At 41.8% G+C, this 24,406-nt stretch overlaps 2 protein-coding genes across 2 annotated transcripts in view; both read left to right on the top strand.

Moving 5' to 3' along the window:
* The first annotated feature begins 512 nt into the window (after nucleotides 1-512).
* LOC124268114 overlaps nucleotides 513-24,406 on the top strand; it is a 97,697-nt gene continuing 73,803 nt past the window's right edge. Inside the window, exon 1 of the mRNA XM_046703138.1 lies at nucleotides 513-771. Within this exon, the coding sequence (XP_046559094.1) occupies nucleotides 669-771 (103 nt within the window). The 5' untranslated portion in view covers nucleotides 513-668. The remainder of the gene's footprint in view (nucleotides 772-24,406) is intronic.
* On the top strand, nucleotides 17,480-24,400 carry LOC124268111. Its single transcript, XM_046703129.1, has 8 exons — nucleotides 17,480-17,518; nucleotides 17,919-19,006; nucleotides 19,281-19,321; nucleotides 19,588-19,642; nucleotides 19,868-19,953; nucleotides 20,243-20,300; nucleotides 20,959-21,012; nucleotides 23,321-24,400. The coding sequence occupies exons 2-8, from the start codon at nucleotides 18,544-18,546 to the stop codon at nucleotides 23,614-23,616; spliced, it is 1,053 nt and encodes a 350-aa protein (XP_046559085.1). The 5' UTR covers nucleotides 17,480-17,518; nucleotides 17,919-18,543; the 3' UTR covers nucleotides 23,617-24,400.

The following is a 24,406-nucleotide window of genomic DNA, read 5'->3' as shown; positions in this document are numbered from 1 at the left end:
TGAAGAGGAACATTGACTGAGACAAAAACAAAATCGAAATACTTGCAAGCTAAAAACTAGAATTAACAGCCTGACATGACTTATAAACATTCACTTTATCAAACAGAAGTGCATGGTAGTATCAGATATTTTAGAGGTGTTCGTTGACGACAAAGTGGGCACAGTGGATAACAATTTATTTAATAAAGCATTATAGCTACACGCCATATGCCCTATAACGTTGTGAGACCATTGTATGGGTATCAAGGAACATCGCTATGGCAGTAGACAATAAGTTCTATTCGGTACATCGTGTGCCCTTTGTCAGTTTTATTCTCAACATTATTATTTTATATTCTTTTTGCCTACCAGTCACCTACCTATCACCTCTCCATATGTCCCGACATACATACTTACATATAATAATTTACGATTATGGCGTCGAAGAGAAAGAAAACATCGAGAAGAAAGCCTCAGAAACCATCGATTTCCTGATCGGTAAACTCAAGTCCCTTTCACTCCTTTATTTTCATCGTTTAGATAACTGATTCTAAGTTCTAACACAAAAGTAGTGGCTTGTCTGTTGGCCTTATTATTGAGTGAGTGAGTTAAGATTTACAGTCACGTCGGCAATATTTCAGTCATATCGTGACGAGCCTTATTAGTGACATTCACTACAAGATATAACAATGTTGTACTATCATAGTTATAACAATGTTGATGTTGCAGGAATGATGAAGGATGTTCACCTGCTGACACCAGGCGTCGTGGACAAGTCGATGGTGCTGAAGTGTATGTTCATAATCTACCCATTACCATGTATGCTTAACCTACAGCCTCCGAACTTATTGTCACATCATGGAGGCGATTTGTGGCGTTTGGCTACCTTAACCACCAAAAGTATTCATATTAGAATGTTCATTATGGAACATCTGTTAGACATCGACGTACAAGGATCCAGTCTTAGTAACATGTTTGTTTGTTTGTTTGTTTGTTTTCTGTTTAATGCTGCAATCGGCAATATTCCAGCAACCGTTTGTAAATAATCGAGTCCGGACCAGACAATCCAGTGGTCGTTTGCAAGAGCATCGATGTCCGAAATAGGAATGCGATGACATGTGTCAACCAAGTCGGCCAGTCTGACCACTCAATCCCATTACGACGAACACAGGTTTGGTGAAGACCAATTCTATCCCGGATCTTCAGGGTTCTTGAGTAATATGTCACCTCACTGTTTGTTATCCTGTCTAAAAGGCAGGAACCATTTTTAAGCTGACCGCCACCAGTGTGTCTAATCCAAGTTTTATTTTTGACAGGACTTTTCAGAATTGATGGAATATCAAATTTAGTGGCCGGGACCAAAATAGTAGTTCGTTATAAACGTGGTTTACTGTAGAGCTTGTGCCCCCAACGTCGAGCAGTAGTTGAAGACTTAAACAGGCATAAACATTTCATCAAACGTGCAGGAGCGGTTTCATCATGATTTGCACATTCTTGTCCGGCGCCTTTCGGTTTCATACTTGAACTGGGAAGGTTCGTGTCAAAACACTGCGTTAATGGTTATTCCCTTCAGTACATTTCGGTCGGTGGGTTATCCTAGTGGTTAAAGCGTCCGCTTGTCACGCCAAAGACCTTGTTTCATTTCCCTACATGGGTACAATGTGCGAAGCCCATTTCCGGTGTCCCCCACCGTGATATTGCTGGAATATTGCTAAAAACGTCGTAAAACTTAACTCACTTACTCACTCTAGTACATTCCATGTTAATAAGTACAATTGTCCTAAGATACCAGCAATTCAGTTCATGTTGGTCATTGTCAGTTTCGTATCAGAAAAACCCGTCTTGTTAGTGCTGACGATCTACTGTATCCCAGCGTGTTTGTTCTATAACTGCACCCTGCTCCCGAATCAAGCAACGCTCTCATACGACACAGTGATAAGAGTGAGTGAGTTGAATTTCACGCCGCTTTAGGCAATATTGAAGCAATATCACGCCGGGGAACACCAGAAATGAGCTTCAGACATTGTACCCATGTGGGGAGTCGAACCCAGGTCTTCGGCATGACGAGTGAATGCTTTAACCACTAGACTTTCAGACCGCTACCAGTGATAAGAGGCTATTACGGCTCTTCGTTCTGTGTCTTTCATAAAAGACCATGAAACTTGTAGAGTAACATCTCTGTGATTCCTACGTATTTTGCTTTAATTCATAATCACACAGATGTTGTCCGTTCTTGTATTTCTGGAATATTGTCAAAAGCAGTGAAATAATATCCACACGATACCGTTTTGAAAAATAGCTTCGGGAAATTAAAACCTACATATAAATGTAACAAACAAAACCTTAATATACTCATAAGAAATATTATTTTAAAGCATAAATAATAGGTAAACATGTGGACTATACTGCTATCAAAGTTGGTATATGTATAGAAGTCATCCTTCCTTAGCGGCAGCATCCAGTGTGTATGGGTTTGGTTAAAGCGTTAGCTCGTCATGACGAAGACCCGGGTTCGATTCCCTACATGGTTCAGTGTGTGAAACCGATTTCTGGTGTGGTATTGCTGGAAATATTGATAAAAGCGACGTAAAACCATACTCTCCCACTCACTCATCCGGTATATGGATTTGGAAAAAACGTTTCATTAGCGCTTGAATAAGCTAATTACTTAAAACCAGAGCTCATCGGATGTGAACAACGATATAAAAACAAGCACGGCCCATTTAACAAGGAATATACAACAGAGAAGGAAAGGGATATGAGAAGCACTGAACAAGGACGTTTACAGCATGAACACAACATCGATATTGAACACATTGAGACAGGGAATATTCACCTTATGATACAAAATATTGCATTTAATTGGGATCGCATGTGAATGTTGAAACGATTTCGCAGTTCAGGTATGAGACGGGATCTCTCATTGATGGAACCTGCTGTCTTGATGTATGAATAACATGTGCTTGTGTGCGTGTGTGCGTGTATTGGTTTCTAACATGGCCATGGTGTTATCTCGTCTCGTGGGAGATATGTGTTTTAGAATGATAATTGTGTCAATGAAATTAGTGAAACACAGGATTGCGCCACTAAACTGTCAACCAGAATTGTGTTGAACAGTTCAGGGTATGCTTGCACAAAGTCGTGTTTGTGATCCGGAAAGTCGATACTAAGGCTTGGATCATTTGTGCTTCCTTGTGAGGGGTTGGTCAACCGAGGCATGTATATGTAGAATCAAGTGTGGTGTCTGCTGTACAGTTTGGTCATATGAGGTAAGTATATGGCAGGGTCACATGTTTTGTTTGTGTGTGTGTGTGTGAGAGAGAGAGAGAGAGAGAGAGAGAGAGAGAGAGAGAGAGAGAGAGAGAGAGAGAGAGAGAGAGAGAGAGAAAGTGAGAGAGAGAGAGAGAGAGCGAGAGAGAGAGAACGGGTGTGTGTGTGTGAGAGAGAGAGAGTGAGAGAGAAAGAGTGGGTAGAGAGAGAGATACATTGAGAGAGAGAGAGCGAGAGAGAAAGAAAGAATGGGAAGGAATAGACTTGCACATGTCTCTAAGGTATAAAATTTATAGTTTAAATAATATTAATATCGCTTATCTTGACTTGCTTCTTCGAAGGATAGCATTATAAACAAAAGTATATATCCATGGGTTTAGCATTCAGTACAGCCTTGGAGCAAGGCTAGGGAAGGGGAGACCGAGGCATCTCTGTGTAAAATCATGGTATCAGGTAAGGTTTCTGAGGATTGGTCTGATGAGGGGAGCTGGTGTCGAGTACGTCAGATGATAGCGTGGATGTACTAGCATGTGATTGGTCTGATGAGGGGGGCTGGTGTGGAGTACGTCAGATGATAGAGTGTATTTACTAGCATGTGATTGGTCTGATGAGGGGGCTGGTGTGGAGTACGTCAGATGATAGCGTGTATTTACTAGCATGTGATTGGTCTGATGAGGGGGGCTGGTGTGGAGTACGTCAGATGATAGCGTGTATGTACTAGCATGTGATTGGTCTGATGAGGGGGCTAGTACGTCAGATGATAGCGTGTATGTGTGTGATTGGTCTTATGAGGGGCTGGTGTGATGATAGCGTGTATGTACTAGCATGTGATTGGTCTGATGAGGGGCTGGTGTAAAGTACGTCAGATGATAGCGTGTATGTACTAGCATGTGATTGGTCTGATGAAGGGGGCTGGTGTAGGTACGTCAGATGAAAGCGTGTATGTACTAGCATGTGATTGGCGATGAGGGGGCTGGTGTGTACGTCAGACGATAGCGTGGTACTAGCATGATTGGTCTGATGGGGGCTGGTGTGGAGTGTCAGATGAAAGCGTGTATGTCTAGCATGTGATTGATGAGCGTGTATGTACTAGCATGTGATTGGTCTGATGTGTGGAGTACGTCAGATGATAGCGTGTATGTACTAGCATGTGATTGGTCTGATGGGGGAGGCTGGTGTGGAGTACGTCAGATGATAGCGTGTATGTACTAGGTGATTGGTCTGAGGGGGCTGGTGTGGAGTACGTCAGATGATAGCGTGTATGTACCAGCATGTGATTGGTCTGATGGGAGGGCTGGTAAAGTACGTCAGATGATAGCGTGTATTTACTAGCATGTGATTGGTCTGATGAAGGGGGCCGGTGTGGAGTACGTCAGATGATAGCGTGGATGTACTAGCATGTGATTGGTCTGATGAGGGGGGCTGGTGTAAAGTACGTCAGATGATAGCGTGTATTTACTAGCATGTGATTGGTCTGATGAAGGGGCTGGTGTAGAGCACAGATGATAGCGCGGATGTACTAGCATGTGATTGGTCTGATGAGGGGGGCTGGTGTAAAGTACGTCAGATGATAGCGTGTATTTACTAGCATGTGATAGGTCTGATGAAGGGGGCCGGTGTGGAGTACGTCAGATGATAGCGTGGATGTACTAGCTTGTGATTGGTCTGATGAGGGGCGTTGGTGTGGAGTACGTCAGATGATAGCGTGTATTTACTAGCATGTGATTGGTCTTATGAGGGGGGCTGGTGTGGAGTACGTCAGATGATAGCGTGTATGTACTAGCATGTGATTGGTCTGATGAGGGGGCTGGTGTGGAGTACGTCAGATGATAGCGTGTGTATGTACTAGCATGTGATTGGTCTGATGAGGGGGCTGGTGTGGAGTACGTCAGATGATAGCGTGTATTTACTAGCATGTGATTGGTCTGATGAGGGGGGCTGGTGTGGAGTACGTCAGATGATAGCGTGGATGTACTAGCATGTGATTGGTCTGATGAGGGGGCTGGTGTAAAGTACGTCAGATGATAGCGTGTATGTACTAGCATGTGATTGGTCTGATGAGGGGCTGGTGTGGAGTACGTCAGATGATGTATGTACTAGCATGTGATTGGTCTGATGAGGGCTGGTGTAAAGTACGTCAGATGATAGCGTGTATTTACTAGCATGTGATTGGTCTGATGAAGGGGGCTGGTGTGGAGTACGTCAGATGATAGCGTGGATGTACTAGCATGTGATTGGTCTGATGAGGGGGGCTGGTGTAAAGTACGTCAGATGATAGCGTGTATGTACTAGCATGTGATTGGTCTGATGAAGGGGGCTGGTGTGGAGTACGTCAGATGATAGCGTGGATGTACTAGCATGTGATTGGTCTGATGAGGGGCTGGTGTGGAGTACGTCAGATGATAGCGTGTATGTACTAGCATGTGATTGGTCTGATGAGGGGCTGGTGTGGAGTACGTCAGATGATAGCGTGGATGTACTAGCATGTGATTGGTCTGATGAGGGGCTGGTGTGGAGTACGTCAGATGATAGCGTGTATGTACTAGCATGTGATTGGTCTGATGAGGGGCTGGTGTGGAGTACGTCAGATGATAGCGTGTATGTACTAGCATGTGATTGGTCTGATGAGGGAGGCTGGTGTGGAGTACGTCAGATGATAGCGTGTATGTACTAGCTTGTGATTGGTCTGATGAGGGGGCTGGTGTGGATTACGTCAGATGATAGCGTGGATGTACTAGCATGTGATTGGTCTGATGAGGGGCTGGTGTGGAGTACGTCAGATGATAGCGTGGATGTACTAGCTTGTGATTGGTCTTATGAGGGGCTGGTGGAGTACGTCAGATGACTGAGTGTATGTACTAGTTTGTGATTGGTCTGATGAGGGGGCTGTGGATTGGTACGTCAGATGATAGCGTGGATGTACTAGCATGTGATTGGGGCTGATGAGCGTGGAGTGCGTCAGATGATAGCGTGTATGTACTAGCATGTGATTGGTCTGATGAGGGGGCTGGTGTGGAGTACGTCAGATGATAGCGTGGATGTACTAGCATGTGATTGGTCTGATGAGGGCGGCTGGTGTGGAGTACGTCAGATGATAGCGTGTATGTACTAGCATGTGATTGGTCTGATGAGGGGGGCTGGTGTGGAGTACGTCAGATGATAGCGTGTATGTACTAGTATGTGATTGGTGATTTGGTCTGATGAGGGGGCTGGTGTGGAGTACGTCAGATGATAGCGTGTATGTACTAGCATGTGATTGGTCTGATGGGGGCTGGTTGGCGTGCGTCATATGATAGCGTGGATGTACAAGCATGTGATTGGTCTGATGAGGGGCTGGTGTAGAGTACGTCAGACGATAGCGTGGATGTACTAGCTTGTGATTGGTCTGATGGGGGTGTGGGGTACGTCAGATGATAGCGTGGATGTACTAGCTTGTGATTGGTCTGATGGGGGTCAGATGTGGAGTACGTCAGATGATAGCGTGGATGTACTAGCATGTGGTTAGTTGGCTACATTGTGAGTTGCTGGTATGAGTGAGCATGTGGTAGTTCCTGCATGTGATCGATCATGTGTCTGATGTTTCAGGCTAATCCCTGTCTGTGATAGGTCACGTGTACTGTCTAAAACAAGTATGGATGAGCATAAGATATAGCCAATTTGCTGGCTGATGTGGGCCTACACTACTGTCTGGTTGAAGTATGCATGCGACAAGTGATATCCACTATGGGTGTGGCAAACGTAACGAGTTTTTGTATCGACATAACAATTCTGTGTCCTGGTGAAGAGTGTATCAAGTATACGTATGAATGTGATGTATTCTATGTTCGTTATGCTGTGTGTATCAAGTAACAGTGCGTATGTAATAGGTGCAGTTTTGTGCTGGGTCGATTGAGGACGGGGTGTAGGAACTTGACCTGAAATGTATATATCTGTGTTATAATCGTTTCATTTGTTTTTTTCCACGCGTTGCGAACGAAATGGAGAATAGATCAGCAGGGCGCGGTATAATGGCATCAGTGTTGATATATGGTTTGAACTAGGTTATCCTTCATCCTTAGTGTATATGAATTTGAGTGAGTGAGTGAGTGAGTGAGTTTAGTTTTACGCCGCACTCAGCAATATTCCAGCTATATGGCGGCGGTCTGTAAATAATCGAATCTGGACCAGACAATCCAGTGATCAACAGCATGAGCATCGATCTGCACAACTGGGAACCGATGACATGTGTCAACCAAGTATGAATTTGAGGAAATGATTCTTTATCGCTGTAATAAATAAGAAAACTACTATTTATTTACATAACCAGAACAAATCAATGGTTAACAAGGATAATAGACAAACTTTATCCAAGGAACATATACAAAAGAAGGTGAAACAGGGAAGTGTAATTCAGAAACATTCAACAAGGAAGTTTTTTAAACACAAACACTTTGATGAGCAGTGTAAGATTTGGCTCATATTAACAATACACGACAAGAGCATGTCTTGACTGTAGGTTTTGATAGGACAATAGCGTCCTATCACGGTAGTATAATCGCTATTGAAATATGCCTTGGCACACTGCCAATCGAGATTGCACAATGCCGTCTAACTATACCCATTTACGCTACTTGATATACATAAAGGCAAAGTGTATGGGGTTTTTTCTTAGCCGGTGTTTATGTTGCTATTTGATTGTTCTCATGCGTCAGCGGTTGTATGCCTTGTTGTGTTTGTCAAACCCAATATCCATAAAGTTTGTTCTATACAGCCATTCTCAGTTAAAATGTACAATTGCCAGTGGAAACTCGTGGGAAAAAAATATTTCATGTTCGGTAAATTGCATTACTTTTCATGAAGTACAAGCATTAGAGAACCTTTTACTAAATATTCAACACTCAGGCACAGACATTTAGGATTTAGGTCAGGGCTATAGTTTTGCCGATCTAATAATGTCATATTTTGGGTCCGAAACCAGGCCTGTGAATGCTTTGAACGATGTTTTGGGTCGTTCTCCTGCTGGAAAATCCAAGATTTCCATAGAACACATGAGCAGATGGAAGTAAAAGTCCCTCGAAAATATCTGTGTACTGCTCACTGTTCATATTCCTTTCAAATACACAGAGGGGCGTTGCCCCTAACACAGATATGCCACCCCACACGTTAAGTTTCGGACTGTACTTTGGGCGCTGATACAAAGGTTTTTCAGTTTGTTTGGTGCAGAATTTCAGTGTATTAGGAAACAGCCACACAGAACTTTCATCTGAGAAAATCACATTGTCCCAGTTAAAATTTCTATGCTGTAAGCACCAGTTCAAACTTCGCTCCTTTTGTTCAGGTTTCATGATCGGTGATGGAATTCCTCGACTTTTCTGCCAACCCATTGCATGCAGCTATCAATCATATCCAGCCTTAAGTTTTCTAAACTCCTTCGTTTGTTTTAAGAAACAAGAATACCAAGCCGCCTCCTGTCAACGACAGTCACTTTTCTGGGCCTACCTGCGCCTCCCTGGTGCTCAATGCCATATCCATTTGCAATATTTTTCAAAATACGATAAACAGTGGACAACGGGATGCCTGTTCTACTTGAAATCACTTTAGCTGATCTGATGTCCTTGTTATAATACTCTAAAATCAACTTCCTCTTCTCTAAATCATCCATACTGAGGATCACCTATAAATGTCGTCTGCTAGCAAGTAAACAAAGGGGATAACTCTTCACAAACTAATGTTAAAGCATTAACGGAGTTGTCTCTCTTGAATGAAACCAAGCACTTGATAGCTGGTCAAGGTTGTTTATACTAGAAATCCAATTAAACATATTCCTAACATTCTCAATAATTTCTGGTCATACTATAGAATATATTCCATGCGTAGAAGGTACATTTAGAGCATACTTTAGAAAGTATGCCACATGGAAAAGAAAAACAATAGTCAAAACTTGTGTGTTTTAATGGTAACTTACTGCTTGATTTGCCAGAATATGAAATTTGTTACTGAAATGTTCGTTACCAGGATATTCGTACAATATTACTTGTGAAGTTTTCATGCTACTTTTCAAATATCATGGGACTCGTATCCCACCTGGGGAGTGAAAGAGGATGCATACAATCACCAAACACTAAAAACCTGAGAGTCATCTGAAATAGGAAGTAACGATGTAACAAACATTTCATTTCTAAATAAAAAAATGACACCATCACTTACCTTTTAGTTATTAGTCACGTTTCGGAGTTTACAATGTAACGTCACTCTTTATTTGACATCTCATTGTAACTACATCTCTGGCTTCCATTCACTTTGTGTACTCACTGGTTTCATCAGCTTACTGCTTAGCCAATCATGGCAATTATGTTGTTTCCTTTGTCTATTATGTTGTTTTATTGTTATATACAGTATATATATGCAGCTCCTACACTTCATGTATCACTCTTGCTTGACAACGGTACAAGAATCTCTATCGAAACGTCGCACTCACGAAATAAAGAAGTTGTTATCCATAAAACTTGTTCTATATTGTACCTCTCAACTTCTAAAATGCCACTCAAACAAGTTAAAATTGCACCTATTTTGCTGCATGCATCGGAAATATTGGGTCTTAAATAGCATAATGTATTGAAAAGGTGGAAACGTCTTATTTCAAAAGTTCCTGTGTGTTGGGAAATTAGCATAACATGAGGCAATATTAGATGAAATCGGGAGTTCCAGCTTGCTTAACGTTCCCAAAATTTAATATATATTATATTAGCTGGATATGGCCCAAAACATGAAAAACATGTACCCGTAGTTGTGAACATGTGATTATCAGCGGTGTCACGGGCAATTCCCACAGCAAGATTTGTGTCATGAGCGAGTCAGACTTACACATGATGTTAACCCGAGAAGACTCCATGTTTGCTGTCATCCCGTCTACAGTTATGTAGCACGTGCTGACCCCCCTACCTACCCTTCATCCCTAACCACACCCCACACAACCCCCACCCTACCCCACCCCACTCCCAGTCTACTAAGGACATCAAATGTACAGATATCAAAATGTTAGTTCCTTCGACAACGTTTTTCCTTGATGAGTATACAAATAACAAGTAAGAGATATTGTTCGGACAATGCATTTATTGCATTAAGGATGTATTCAGCTAGTCCGTCCTGAGGAAAACAGTCTGACTCAACTCTGTTTGGACAAACTTACCGTGTGTTTCATTGTGCTGGTTATGTTAGTCAGGCTATCGGATTGTCATTAAAGTTATAGGACGAACCATTTCAGTCTTTCATACCTCACTATTTGACATGCTGTGATATAAATGATCATGAATAAGTTTTCAAAACAGCATTAAACCCAATCCTTTTACTCTTCTCTCAACCACCATGCCTCAGTCAGTAATTTCAGTGTGTGGACATGTCTTGTTAGTCAATGCATGCTGGCTATAGTACAGTGATAATTACCAGTGAAGAAGCTAAACATTAGACTATAGATCACAGGGTCATATCGGTTGTTAAGAACACATTGCCTGTCAAAGCCAGCGAGTCATGACGACTGCACAAAACAATCACTAGACTTGACATACTATCCAACTGCATGTCATATTGATACGGCTGACCTACCTTTGCTGTCGTAAACAATTCTAACCTGAACGTGCTGTCGGGCTGCACGTAGACCATCGATTGCCCAGGAATGGGGTGTTACGTTAGTGATCACGAGACGTGTACTTTGGCTGTTTGTGTACTGTGAATTCTAGTCGCCTCTTTCATATAGCACATTTCATTCTGGGCACAGAGGACCGGAGGGGCTGATTGACAAACACCGTCTGTCATTATTCTGGCTGGACACAGAGGAACAGTGGGGCTGATTGACAAACACCGTCTGTCATTATTCTGGCTGGACACAGAGGGGAGGGGCTGATTGACAAACACCGAGTCATTATTCTGGCTGGACACAGAGGAACAGTGGGGCTGATTGACAAACACCGTCTGTCATTATTCTGGCTGGACACAGAGGACCGGAGGGGCTGATTGACAAACACCGTCTGTCATTATTCTGGCTGGACACAGAGGAACAGTGGGGCTGATTGACAAACACCGTCTGTCATTATTCTGGCTGGACACAGAGGACCAGTGGGGCTGATTGACAAACACCGTCTGTCATTATTCTGGCTGGACACAGAGGACCAGAGGGCTGATTGACAAACACCGTCTGTCATTATTCTGGCTTGACACAGAGGACCAGAGGGGCTGATTGACAAACACTGTCTGTCATTATTCTGGCTGGACACAGAGGACCAGAGGGGCTGATTGACAAACACTGTCTGTCATTATTCTGGCTGGACACAGAGGACCAGAGGGCCTGACTGACAAGCACCGTCTGTCACTATTCTGGAGAAAGCAGTCTACCCGAGGACGACTTTAACTGAGAGGACCTACAAGCGCACGACAGACATAGATCAGGTAGGACCCAGTTGAGTTATTCTTTTTTATTTATTTTCGTTAACTGGTGAAGCTACAGTCCTTGTGAACAGTGAGGGCAGATCGTCATATGGCTTGGGCAATTCCCTCTGTGTATGGATCCGGTATGAGCTATATGTTGTAAATAGAGGGTAATTGTACGGAATCACTCACAGTCTGTACACATCCTCTTACCCCCGGTTCCTTAAATAAAACAACATGTAAACAAGCTCATTTGTTGATACAGCGCTTAAACTGGGTTTACTGTTAAGCGACACTACCTTACATATGCCCACACAGCTTACATGTTGAGTTCACTACGAGCCAACGATGAGCGCACATGAAGGCTGACGCATTGCGTAATATGTCCCTGAAAACATGGTTGCTACATGGGTCTTCTGCCATTATTTAATATGATTATAGGATATTTATATAGCGCACTTATCCATGATACTAGTGCATGCTCAAGGCGCTGGTCTTTCCTCGCGAGTCTTGTATCTATCTGCGGGTAAGGTGTTTCCAGTGATATGTTATCTAAGTTATGCCTAATTTTAGATATAGCAATATCACCAGTAAGCTTTGAAATTGTCAATGTACAATACAGATACACTGTATGGACATTTGTATAAGTAAAAAGTAATATTTTTATAAACAAATTGTGGTTTGAAAGAATTGAATCAAAGTGTATGTCTGGGTGTCGTTTCTGTTTCTGACATTATATACATGTACCTACCATTATAGACCATCTCCTTGTTCGCCTCCACATTCAATTGACACATGCATAACTTTTTGTGATTGCAGTAGCAGTGAGAACACTATGAACTTAATTTGACTTCACACAGTATTAAAAGCTGCACGCATTATGTATGTCGTCAGACAGCATTCTTAACACCGTTTATCATGCGGACTGGACTGACCACAAATTCTCGTTTTTTCTCAATATCGATCTATTCGAATTTCACCTAACTGAACACTGACTTATTTTCAACAGTATCTGGCTGAACAGGCGTTCATACTTTGAACAGATGAGTTAGATATGCGGCGTGCCCCTTGTCCTGATGTTCCAGGTTTGATTCATTGTTCAACATGGCAGTGGACATTTTGGGTTGTGTGGTGTTTTTTTCTTGTGTCATATCAAGGTTATTCCCAGAGTAGGGATTTATGTGAAGCATATGTGGTCTAGTTCACAGGAACCTTAAACAATTGCGTCGAAACAAATATATTGCGTTCTGAGGGAAATTACCAGATACCTGGATAATGTTGTTATTACGTCTTAATATACAGTACAATACATTAAATCATTACTTCGTAAGAACCAGAACTGTACTGTAAGGATTCTTGGTCACATGGACGTCTAGTTTTGTAGACTTATTTAAAAACTAGGATGGCAGATTAATGTTCGAATCCTTGAATGTATTCAAGACAGTAGCTAGCCATGATGGATATTAGGTTCACTATTTGTGTTCGTGTGTTTATAAGGAGCTGTAACGAAAAGGGGTAGGGAAATATGACTTAAGGTGCAGCTACATAAAATATTTCTAATTACTTCCAGCTGATGTGGTTTTCTTTCGGCACGCATGCCCGCACGCACGCACACACAGGCACACTAACCTGCATTGTCACCTGCAAGTCACCACCTGAGCATCTTTGGGATCATTTGGATTCAAAATTTCGTGCAAGACCTGTGATGCCCAAAAACAGACAGCAGCTTTTCCAGGCTCTTCACGCTGTAACGAAGAATATCTCTGCTCGTTACCAAGAGTTTGACATTCCTAGCACGATGTAGACCTGGGCCCCTGTGTTGATGCCTGTGGTGGACATTCGAGATACTGATAAGTTTATATTCTCATGATTGTCATATTCATTGTGGTGTGACCTCATACTGGGCATGTATCACCTCACTTGTGCAGTGAATGCCATGTGACATTTATATTGACAACACATCTGTTTCGCTTATATACATGATATTGTGTGGTTCGTCAAAGTAACAGTTAAAGCTCCCTTGGTATCGTTTCTTTTGCCCTTTAGTTTACATTGGAACTACATATGCACACAAATATCCGTGAAAACAAAGTATTTAGAGAACCAAATTAAAGAGATATACAAGTGCTTCGTTTCTAGATGTCAGTGGTTTCGGCATGGAAACACGCGCCACGGCGCTAAAACATGACAGATGGATGTGGGTGATTATCATATCCCAGAATGCAGTGTTCACCACTGTTACTACTGCTCAGACCATTCTTGGACTCGGCGACAAAGTCAGGGAAAGCTTCAACGTCATTATGGGATGCAACCACGTCGTCCCGCCATACGACCTATCCTGATACGACGACATCGAGAGAAGAGCCAAAGGCTTGTCAAAATCATCTCCGTGTACCTTATTTGTGATGGAGGACTGTTGGTTTTACAGACAAGTCCACATTTAACTGTTCCCGTAGTGACTGACGTCAACGTGTCTACCAGCGTCGTGGGTAGTATTTGGGCAAGACAATGTCAAGGAGAGGAATCGCTATTAGTGCTGGTTCCGTGATTTTGGATGAGATAAATGCACGTCAGAGAATACGTTTAGTTGTTAGGACAATTTGACTGATGTGGGCTACAGACATCAGATTCTCGAACCAGTGGCAATTTAATTAACTTCATAACCCAGGATTGACATCCAAACATGACAATGCCTGTCCTCACACGGATAGGGTTGTTGTGGCATTTCTTCAACAGCACAATGTTCAAGTACTGCCTTGGCCCGCACATTCACGATCTCTCCCCTATAAAGAATGTTTGCAATGAAATGAAGTGGCATCTGTGGCGTACCAATTCCATATCCCCAAGAAAACTTTAAACATGCTGTTCTGCATTCCTTTTATGATCTCTATATCCACCCATTACAGTTTACGTGAAAACCGTTGTTATGTTTTCAAATTTAGAGATACTGTAACAATGTACAGTTTCTTTTTGTGGCTGATATGTTTGCATTATACCACCTCGAAACTCATTATAAATCCCTATATTTCATAAATACTAAATATAGAAGACAATAAACATACCTCTTATTGATAACGTGTGATTTTGCTGTTATAGATATTTATACCACCTGACATAACAGAATGGACCTTTCCCACGTTGCTGTCCTTCAGAAGACACACACATTTTTGAAGGAGAACCTTCAGGTCGACCCTGTGTTGGATGCCTTGTATGAGAAATGTATCTTCACACAGACAGACTATCATAGGTGTAGACAAGCTAGGGACAGAGAAATGTGAGCTGGTGTTGGAGACGCTTAAAAAGAAGGGAGTAGAAGGTTACAAGACGCTCTGTGCTGTCCTCGACACTACACAGCCTTTCATCAAGGAAAGACTTGATAAAATCTCAACAGAAGCAGGTAGGCAAACCTTCCAAGGGTTTCTAGAAGTGCGTACAAATATTGCTAAAAATCTAGGCATCAAAGACATGGATTTGCCAAGTGAACCTAGTAAAGTAAGAATGTTAAAACTGTATATATACATAAATATATACCATAAATATATAAATACTGGCAGTAGCTGTTATTATGGCGACGCTTCACTTTATGTACCAAGAGATTACAAATGTCACAGGCCTTCTGTCAAGGCGACAGCAGTCAACTCTAACAGAATGACAGTTTCATGCCAGTCTGTTTTCCTGCCCTGGGCCTCATTTGTACCCGCCCATCATCCTCAATGGCTGAATCAAGCAGTATTCAAAAGTCGCTGGTTGAAGCTACTAAAAGAGGCGATAATGTCAGTATGATGTGAAGCCACTACTCACTGGGATGACTGATTGAAATGTCTTCTCACAGACAGAATCAGACACGGTCTGTTTCACTTCGTCGAGCGCTTGTTCCTGATCAGCAAGATTCTGTACAGTGCAGCTCTCTGAAGTACACAGCGTCCTGAAATGATTCAGGTCTTGACTTTGTGTTGGCCATGGAGGAGTTGTTATTGTCTCCAGAAGTAGGGAAATCCATCACTGCACTTCTCTGGGGACATGTGTTCTCGTGTAAACCGGCCTTGTGAGCGCATGATGGTTGTCAAATTGTGGCACTACAATCTTCTCCAAGATGTGCCTTCGATATTAGTGGCAATTAAGAATGCCTTTCACAATAATATATTTAAGTTAATCGAATGAAAACTGCCTCAGAATATTCCCCTGTGCGCTTCATATGATAAATCTTGTGACACCATTTTCTTCAAAAAGGAAACTGTTATATTTTTAGGTAACACAGATCTCGTCTATGTTAACAAGGACAAACTGGAAGCTCAGTACAAAAAGGAACTTGCTAAAAAAGATGGAGAGATAGCTGACTTGAAATCTGTAAGTTGTGATTATGCATTGCAATCTTGTATTCTTATCTTGTTTAATGACGTTTCTCTTGTGAATAGTTTGATCAGACGATTACTGCACTGGCATTTAGTGTTTCCCAACGGTACTAATCTTAAAACGTAATCTTTCAGCTACTTTGAAACTTATATAAGACGTGTTAATGTGATAAAATGTCAGATCGTTTGTTTACAAGATGTCGTTATATACTTGTTTACTGGGCGTTCACGTTTGTTTTCAGGCAATAGAAGGACTTGAGCAACATATTGAACAAAACAACATTGACCATGCTGAACTGGAGGAAAGAATGAAGAAAGAAAGTGATGAACACATGTCAGAGATAGAAGGAAAGAACGTACAAATTGAAGCTCGTAAGCTGATACCTATTTTTTATAACATATATTACCAACAAACTAATGGGAGAACTAATGACCTGGATGTACATATATTTGAGATATATATTTACCTTATCAATTATTGCATCTGAACGCAGCAACAGAAGAATGTGCACACAGAAGCCAAAATGTGTGCGACCATGGAGTAACTCACAATCGCAAAATGCAGGCAGGCACCTCAGAGATATGACCAGACAAAATCACGAATTGTGGGAATGATGGAGGTGCAGAGTGTAGATCGACGGGGCCAGGCAACACCAGAGACGGCCTGTGCGTGAATTACGTGAAATGTTTACCGACAAATTACGATTTTGCCTGGGTTTTTACCGCTGGCAGTAAAACGTTAGCGAGAATGTCACCACATCAACTATTCTTGACCATGATCTTTTTGGGATCGTTAGAGTCATGGAGTGGGATGATGACAGTCAACCCACATGACAGTCAAACTGACTTGGCTTTTGTGAATAGAAATTTTCTGTCCATGAATATGCTGACAGAAGAATACATCGATGACGATGTCAAACCTAATCGTTCTTATGTCGATACCGATTATCTGTGATGAAATTGGATGTCACCTTTACTGTGATGTCATAATTAACCTTATTTCGTGAAATAATACAGTAAATATTGTTTAACATAATTTATATTCGCCATTTCGAAAACATAGTTTAATTTGTCAGCGTCGATGGTGATGCCTGTAATATTGCTGTTTGTCATATTTGGGGAAAGATATGATGACTACATTTACAATAAAACATGACAATCAATTTCTGGAATGTGACAAACTGATATCAGGTTCAATCCTCGCATCTTTGTCTTTTCAGTGAAGACAGCATTGTCAAAGTCAAATGATGAGTTGCAGCAGTCTCAAGCAAAATGTGAGAACGTGGAGAAGGTGGGTAGATGTAATGCTATGTGTTGTAAGTCGTAATCTGGACAACGTCTGAAACAAAGAGGAACAATTACATGCACAGCATAATAATAAAACTACAAATGAGATGCAGCGATATCTGTCGTTTCAGACACTGCGGGAAGAAACAGGAGGCATACGATGCTCTAGTGGGTGTTCAAGGTCACAGTCTCAGACAGGGTGGACAATACAGAGCAAATCCAACGTGCAGGTACATTAAGACCAAGAATCCGTCATGTATATTTACAGTCTAGCAGAAAACTTTCGAGGGCCGTGTTTGGCCACATTTTAAAAAAACTACAATCGTTTTCCAATTTGGCACATTTGCATGGCAAGGTGGCTGTTCCAATTAGTCGCCTTACACCCTTGACAGTTAAGATGTAATTGTGTCTGGACACAGTGATAGCTTATATTGACAACTTTGTTTTTAATCGTTAACTAATAATTCAAAATTCACTATGGTAGGCCAATAATCCATCATTCAATCAATGTAAATGTAGTTTTTGAGTAAGGTGAGTAAAAACCTCACGAAAAGTTAACCAAACCATAACATTAATTACAACAAAATTGTGAATGTCTAACTACATTTTGTGTTATTTTTATGCTGTTAGGTTCCACTGAGACAGTGTGCCAGTTTTCGACTGAGTCCTGCTGTGATGAGAGTCAGCTTCGTCTTCTTCCATGCCTTCATTCTGCCTGTAAGCCATGCCTTGATTACCGAGCTTCACAGACAGGAATGGAAGAGGAATGCATCCACTGTCCTTCCTGTGGCCGCGAGGTCACCATGGAACAGACAACAGTAGATCATGTCAGACGAAATGAAGCTGCCTACTCTGAAAATGTTGACAAAGGGAAGAAATGCAACTACACCGAAGAAGATCATGCTACACCGGCTGTGATGTTCTGTCACGAATGTAATGTACGCCTCTGTTCCGACTGTCATAACATGCATGACAAACTGAAACCGAATCAAAACCATTGGACGAGTGACATCAACCAGACAGAGAATATCTCCATGAAGCTGTGGCTGAGGAAGGTAATTGCAGTGACCACCCTGACAACAAACTGCAGCTGTATGACCACACGTGTAAGAAAGCTGTCTGTCTTATATGTGTGCATGGGGCCCACAAGGATCACCAGAATGAAGACCTCAATCAGGCCTATGACGTAGCAAAGGGTCAGCTAGAGCAGCAAGTACAGAAGCAGCAGCATAAACTGAAAGATGTCACTGACAGGATGGGAAGTGTCACCAGTCACCAAAATCAACTGGCAGAGACGCAGAGAAAGCTGAAAGAGGACATCATGGCAGTTTGCAAAAGTGTTGCTGCAAAGTTCCTTCATCGACAGAAACAACTCATGGAAGAACTTCAAATGAGTCTCCAAGCCCCAAACGAAATGGTTGAAGAGAAACTTGACACTTTACATGACGTCCATACTTCAATAGTATCGGCGATAGACTACACCCAGAGAACACTTGAATCTACAAGACGAGAGGAGCTCATTACTCTCACAGATGTACTCCAGACGAAATGTCATGAAAATATGAAGAGGGAGCTTTCAGAAGATGACACACAAGACACAAGAATCCTTCTTACCTTTCAAGGCCAGAGAGCCCTGGAGGAACTTATCGACACATTTGGTGGTCTCGCCTCCAGTCTCAACATGGATCATATTCCAGATTATCAGCCTACTTCACAAGGTGAATATAAATCAAGACAGTTTACGTTTAGATACTACTAACGGATATGGACCCTTGTCTCGTTTGACTAATTGAACTGGACCTTTGCGTTTATGATTCAGTCAGTTTGAATAGTTTTACATAAAACAGAATACTTGTTACTAAGCTATATTTATGTTTCACGTATGCAAAGAAATATAATACTTTCAACTGATTTAATTGTGAATATAAGCTGTAAAGAGACAATTAACCATCAACATCATTTTATATTGGTCTGGTCTGTATTCTATTTCAGATCTGCTGACGACGATAAGGAGAGAACGAGAAACCATCATGGTATGATGTCACGTTACAGTAAATATAGTCTCCAATTATCCACACATGTATCCATGTTTGTATATATGTGTGCGCGCATGTGCCTGCGCGCGTTTGTGTTTATGTATGTAAGTGCATGAGTGTGTGTGTGTGTGTGCTTGCGTGCGTCCAACTGTGTGTGTGCGTGAGTGTGTGTATGTGTTTGTGGTTGATGGATAGACAGATGCAAATATGTACACACACATATTCTGCTGAACCGTTTAATGCAAGTGTTGTTGTTGTTTCAGATGCATGAAGGGCGGTGGCAACAACTCCGACAGATGATACATAGCATCATCCCAGGTACATTACACCACCATGGTGGAGGACTACACAGCAAATAACACAAGCAACTTTCAAACCTTACAGTATATAATAACCAAGTGCTTAAATCATCATTAACTGAAAATGTAAATGTGTTTTCTACCGACCTAATGTTACGTTTTATTGACGTAATCTTCTGTAAACACCAACAATCACATCCTTGTATCAAATACAATACAAACATATTTTTTCTTCTGTGAACAGAACTCAAAGGATCAGACAGCAGAATGGCGAGATCACAGGAACCTGAACAGCTAACATCACAAGAAGTGCATGGCATTGTCACAAATGTACGTCCAATATTCCTATGAGGATTCTGGGTTTCATCAGTACTCACTTCTTGTCGCAAGGGACGTCACGGTCGATTGAGAGGTCATTCCATCATTTCAAATGAGTTCATGTCCTCGTAACATGTAGGTAATTAGGTCATAACTCCCAATCTCAGTCACAAGTATATTTGGCATGAACCTGGATAAACTCATGATATGGTACATGATATGGATGAAAGTCAACCGAATAAGGTTATACACACACAATTTTCTGTCTTAATGCATGAGTAGTGTACACCTTTACTTTCAGCTCATAACCGCAGCATTCATCCCCGGCGAGACAAATCCACGTGGTATTACGTTTCAAGGTATGTACAATCTGGTTTATTTTCGTTCTACCAGTAGGACATAACCCGCTCTCTCTGTTCGCGAACAGGTACCCTCATTGATCTTCATCAAGCCGTTCATAACATTTTGTCTTGAGGACCCAATGAAATCTCTTTCAGCAGAGACGATCGGGTTTTACATTTCAATTGAGTTCCCATAACAGAACTAGTTATTCAATAAATATTCATACCTACAAAACCACAGATTCATGATGCAGTTTAGTAACTGCTGTTTAATTTAGACTTGGAAAACATGGAATTTCACATTTTGTCACAAAGGCAAGAAAACAGGCATTCCTGATGTTCCAAAACCTAATTACACATGTCTGTGAAACGTGTATCAGCTTAAAACGAAAATAGAGTTTTCAACAACTGCATGCTTGAACTGTTTAATTCATTTAAGTTGACGATTCCAGTCTGTGCATCACACTGTTGTTGATGTTACAACAATTATCTGTGATGACTTCCATCAACTTATGCCATAACCACATCACCTCGACGCTCTATGGTATGACTTAAAATATGTAAAGGCGGTTGAACCACAACCCACTGACGAAATATCATGTAACAATTATTTCATATCTTATCTATGTTCAGAAACAAATGTGTCATTGTGATGTTTTAACCTCTTCTTTAACAGGCTATGTCACATTGCACGTCATAAGACCGGACCGCAGTGTTAATTTCATCATCTGTAAGTAAATTTCAATCATCACGAGTATACTATGAAATACAGACCTCTGTTGGAGATTGTAGCTCGACACCCAACTTCATTAATGACGCATCATGTAGTTTCGTGCACTTCACACAATCCTATATCAGACATAATTTTTGGGGGGGTTTCATGATGATAGATAACTCACTCGAAAAAGGTCTTGATATATCCGATATCACATTTGTTATATCATAATCATGATTATCACTGATATATTTTGGGGCATCCCTGACTGGTTACTCGCCAAATGAAGGCCAATAACGGGTTGGATCTCACAAAATCCGATGAAGCCAGGAGAAATGATGACCTTTTAACATTGTAATAATAATATAATAATAGTTCTTGTCCGCTTCTATGACGTTCATATCCAGGCACATTAATACTGTCCCTTTGTCTGTTATAATTATCGTGTAGAACAATGTTACGTTTTTTGTGATGGGATTATACTCACTCTTTCTCAAACATTTTGAATGAAATATATTTAGATTCTGCTCCAGATAGATTTCTTGTGGATGTGCCCTTTTCACTCACTGTTGGATGCGACCGCCTCCGTGGTGTAGTGGTTAGAGCGTCCGCCCGGAGAGCGGAAGGTCGCGGTTTCGATCCCCGACCTCGTCATACCAAAAGACGTTAAAATATGGTACTTGTTGGTCCCTGCCTGGCGCTCGGCATTAATGGGTACATCAAGGACTGGTCGGCTCGGAGTCAGTATTATGTGTCTTAGTGGGGTATTCATGCTTCACTGCAACATGGTATCTCAGTGGGTTAGCACTATAAAAACAGCTTCCGTCTGGGCTAGTACAAGAAGCCGCACATACACATACACACGCATGCACGTCGTCATATGAGCGAAATATTCTCAAGCACGACGTTAAACCCAATTTCACCTTACCTCACCTCACCTCACTGTTGGATGCAAGAGTGACCTGACTGACCCTTAACACTCCTTGCAAAGCATCCGCGAGCCTTTCCTACCCGAGCTGGTGAAGATCCGGATTTCAGCAGTTTGAATCTGGTGGTCCGGCCACCGCCTTGACGAGGGAACTCTTCACGCATTTACTCGTCTGCACCACCGCCCCACACCTGTGAAGATCCGGCTTTGAATTGGTCTTCGGTAATCTATGCTTGTCGTAAGGGGCGGCTGACGGAATGGGGTGGTCAGGCTCGCTGACGTCGTTGACACATGTCGTCGTATCCCAGTTGTGTAGATCGATGCTCATGCTGTTCATCACTAGAGTGTCTAGTCCAGACTCGAATATTTAAAGACCGCCATAGAGCTGGAATATTGCCGAGTGCGGCGTTAAGCAACAAACCAACCAGCCACCACCCAACAGATGTGAATGTGCATCATTTATAAGACCTCATTTTAACCATTTCGTTATTTTCAAAATCAGTAGTTTCAGTGGTCCAAAGAAGGATAAATTGTGCCCAAACATGCTGCTTTAGTATATGATGTTATAAGAGAACTGCAGAACCAGTAAATAGATTGGAAATGGTTATATACTGACCTTGTCTAAAAATTGTTTCAATTCAACTCTTACGGACAAACGCCCCCAAACTAGATCAATTTTGAATCTGCAGTTTTCTTCAGTCTGCAGGGTGAAATATGTATATGTGTGTTTAACTTAAAATGTATTGATTATTGCTATGCTGCAGTATTTATATATATTTAATTAAATCGTTTATTATCCATACCATTCACAAATACGTATCTTAATCAACACACACGACCGGACAATTACCTTCCCCACACAGCGAGTGTCGTGAAACTGTGTTCAGTGATTGAAGCGGACGTAGAAGTTACCGGTTCACGTTCTGTCTGTTAAACACTCAAATGTAAAAATATCGGCAAACAGCAATACTATCTGTCTCACTCTTTACTATTTTGTGTGATATGAGTTTAGAATACCTATGGTTATAGATTTATAGTGAAATGATGTTGAAATAATCCCTTAATTAGGCAGCAGTAGTGTCTATTTCTGACCGCCGTCACAACAAAATAGGTCAAACTCAGCTGGGTGAAAAAAATATTTAAACCAGTGTTTATTTGTTTACCAATGCATGTAGAAATGTATGACAAACAATTTAAATACCCATCTGGATAGTATCATATCGTTATTATTACTATCTAGGGCACGGGTATCGCTGTATTTACAGACGGACGAAAATGGCAGCCGAACATGTAGTGCGCTGTTTTGGAATCACCGACACGGAACAAACAATACAATGATATATTGTAGGAAATACAGTTGCTAAACTCAGTAAAATAACAATTGTATATTTCCAGGTCCTAAACTCCAACTGGACGCTGGTCGAGTCAACACAGACTACTGCCATGTTACTACAGACGGGGAGCTGGCCAACTCGCGGCCCGCCACACAACACACGGACAGTGGCAGTCTACAGGCATTGATGGGCACACGTGTAGCTCCACCCCCATCCCCCTTCCTCCATCCCCCTCTAGTGTCACCTATGTCCCCCACACAACACGATACTGGGAGACCCACACCAGGGTGGGTGTGGTGGATGGAGTGTTGGGGTGGCCTGTCCTGGAGGTGGGTATGGGGGAGGAGAGCCAGGTAGACAGTGGGTGGTGTGTTTGTTACCAGCCCCGCTCCTGGTGTGTCAGTGTAGTGAGCTGTGACACACACCGGGGGAGTCTCTGTACCAAGGTGTGTCTGGCGGGGGAGCGGGGGAAGTGTTACAGAAACACAATGTCTAACAAACCCGGTACACAGGCCACCCTCCACTATGGCGTTGTGTTGGATGTCGGGAGGGGTAGAATAGGATTTATTGACGTAGACAGGTCGGCTGTTTTAGGGAAAGTTGATGTGGAGTTCAAGGAGGATCTTCTCCCTGTGTTTGCTGTCCATCCTTTCAGTGGCTGCACAGTAAACATGAAGGTGGTCAGTTGGGAGGAGATCCTCATGTCTGACATCAAGAAATCACTCATTAATGAAGTCCTGGCCTAAGAAATAAACTACACATGACCCAGTGTAAACTTGTAAATATCACACATCAACTTTATCAGACAAATTCAATACAACAGAACTGAAAGAAGCGGACATAGAAGTTACCTGTTCATGTGTTGTATGTTGTGTACAACAATGTAACTAGGTTAGCTAAATATGTCGGTTTTCTACAGGACAGTTTTCATTTGTGTACTAGCAGCATTTTACATCCACACAGGATTATTGTTATGATTATTATTATGTTATAACTGATTAGTTTATGAAACATTTCATACATTTCTGGGACATGTCACAACTAACAACTGAGTTGATGGTTGAGTAAAAAGTTGTTTCAAGTCATGAATATCTTGACATATTTTGTTTTTCTTCTGTGAAATAAATAATATAAATACCCATATGTG

The sequence above is a fragment of the Haliotis rubra genome, unplaced genomic scaffold (genome assembly GCF_003918875.1).
Source record: "Haliotis rubra isolate DU_JTF1 unplaced genomic scaffold, ASM391887v1 Scf1360, whole genome shotgun sequence".
NCBI lineage: Eukaryota > Metazoa > Mollusca > Gastropoda > Lepetellida > Haliotidae > Haliotis > Haliotis rubra.
The sequence above is the reverse complement of the archived record's forward strand: the minus strand, read 5'-3'. Positions and strand labels throughout refer to the sequence as shown.

Coding starts and splice junctions, on each gene's coding strand:
- LOC124268111 (XM_046703129.1), top strand. CDS start 18,544: ATGGGAAGTGTCACCAGTCACCAAAATCAACTGGCAGAGACGCAGAGA. Junction 19,643..19,867: donor GATACATAGCATCATCCCAG/GTACATTACACC, acceptor TTCTGTGAACAG/AACTCAAAGGATCAGACAGC. Junction 19,954..20,242: donor TGCATGGCATTGTCACAAAT/GTACGTCCAATA, acceptor CTTTACTTTCAG/CTCATAACCGCAGCATTCAT.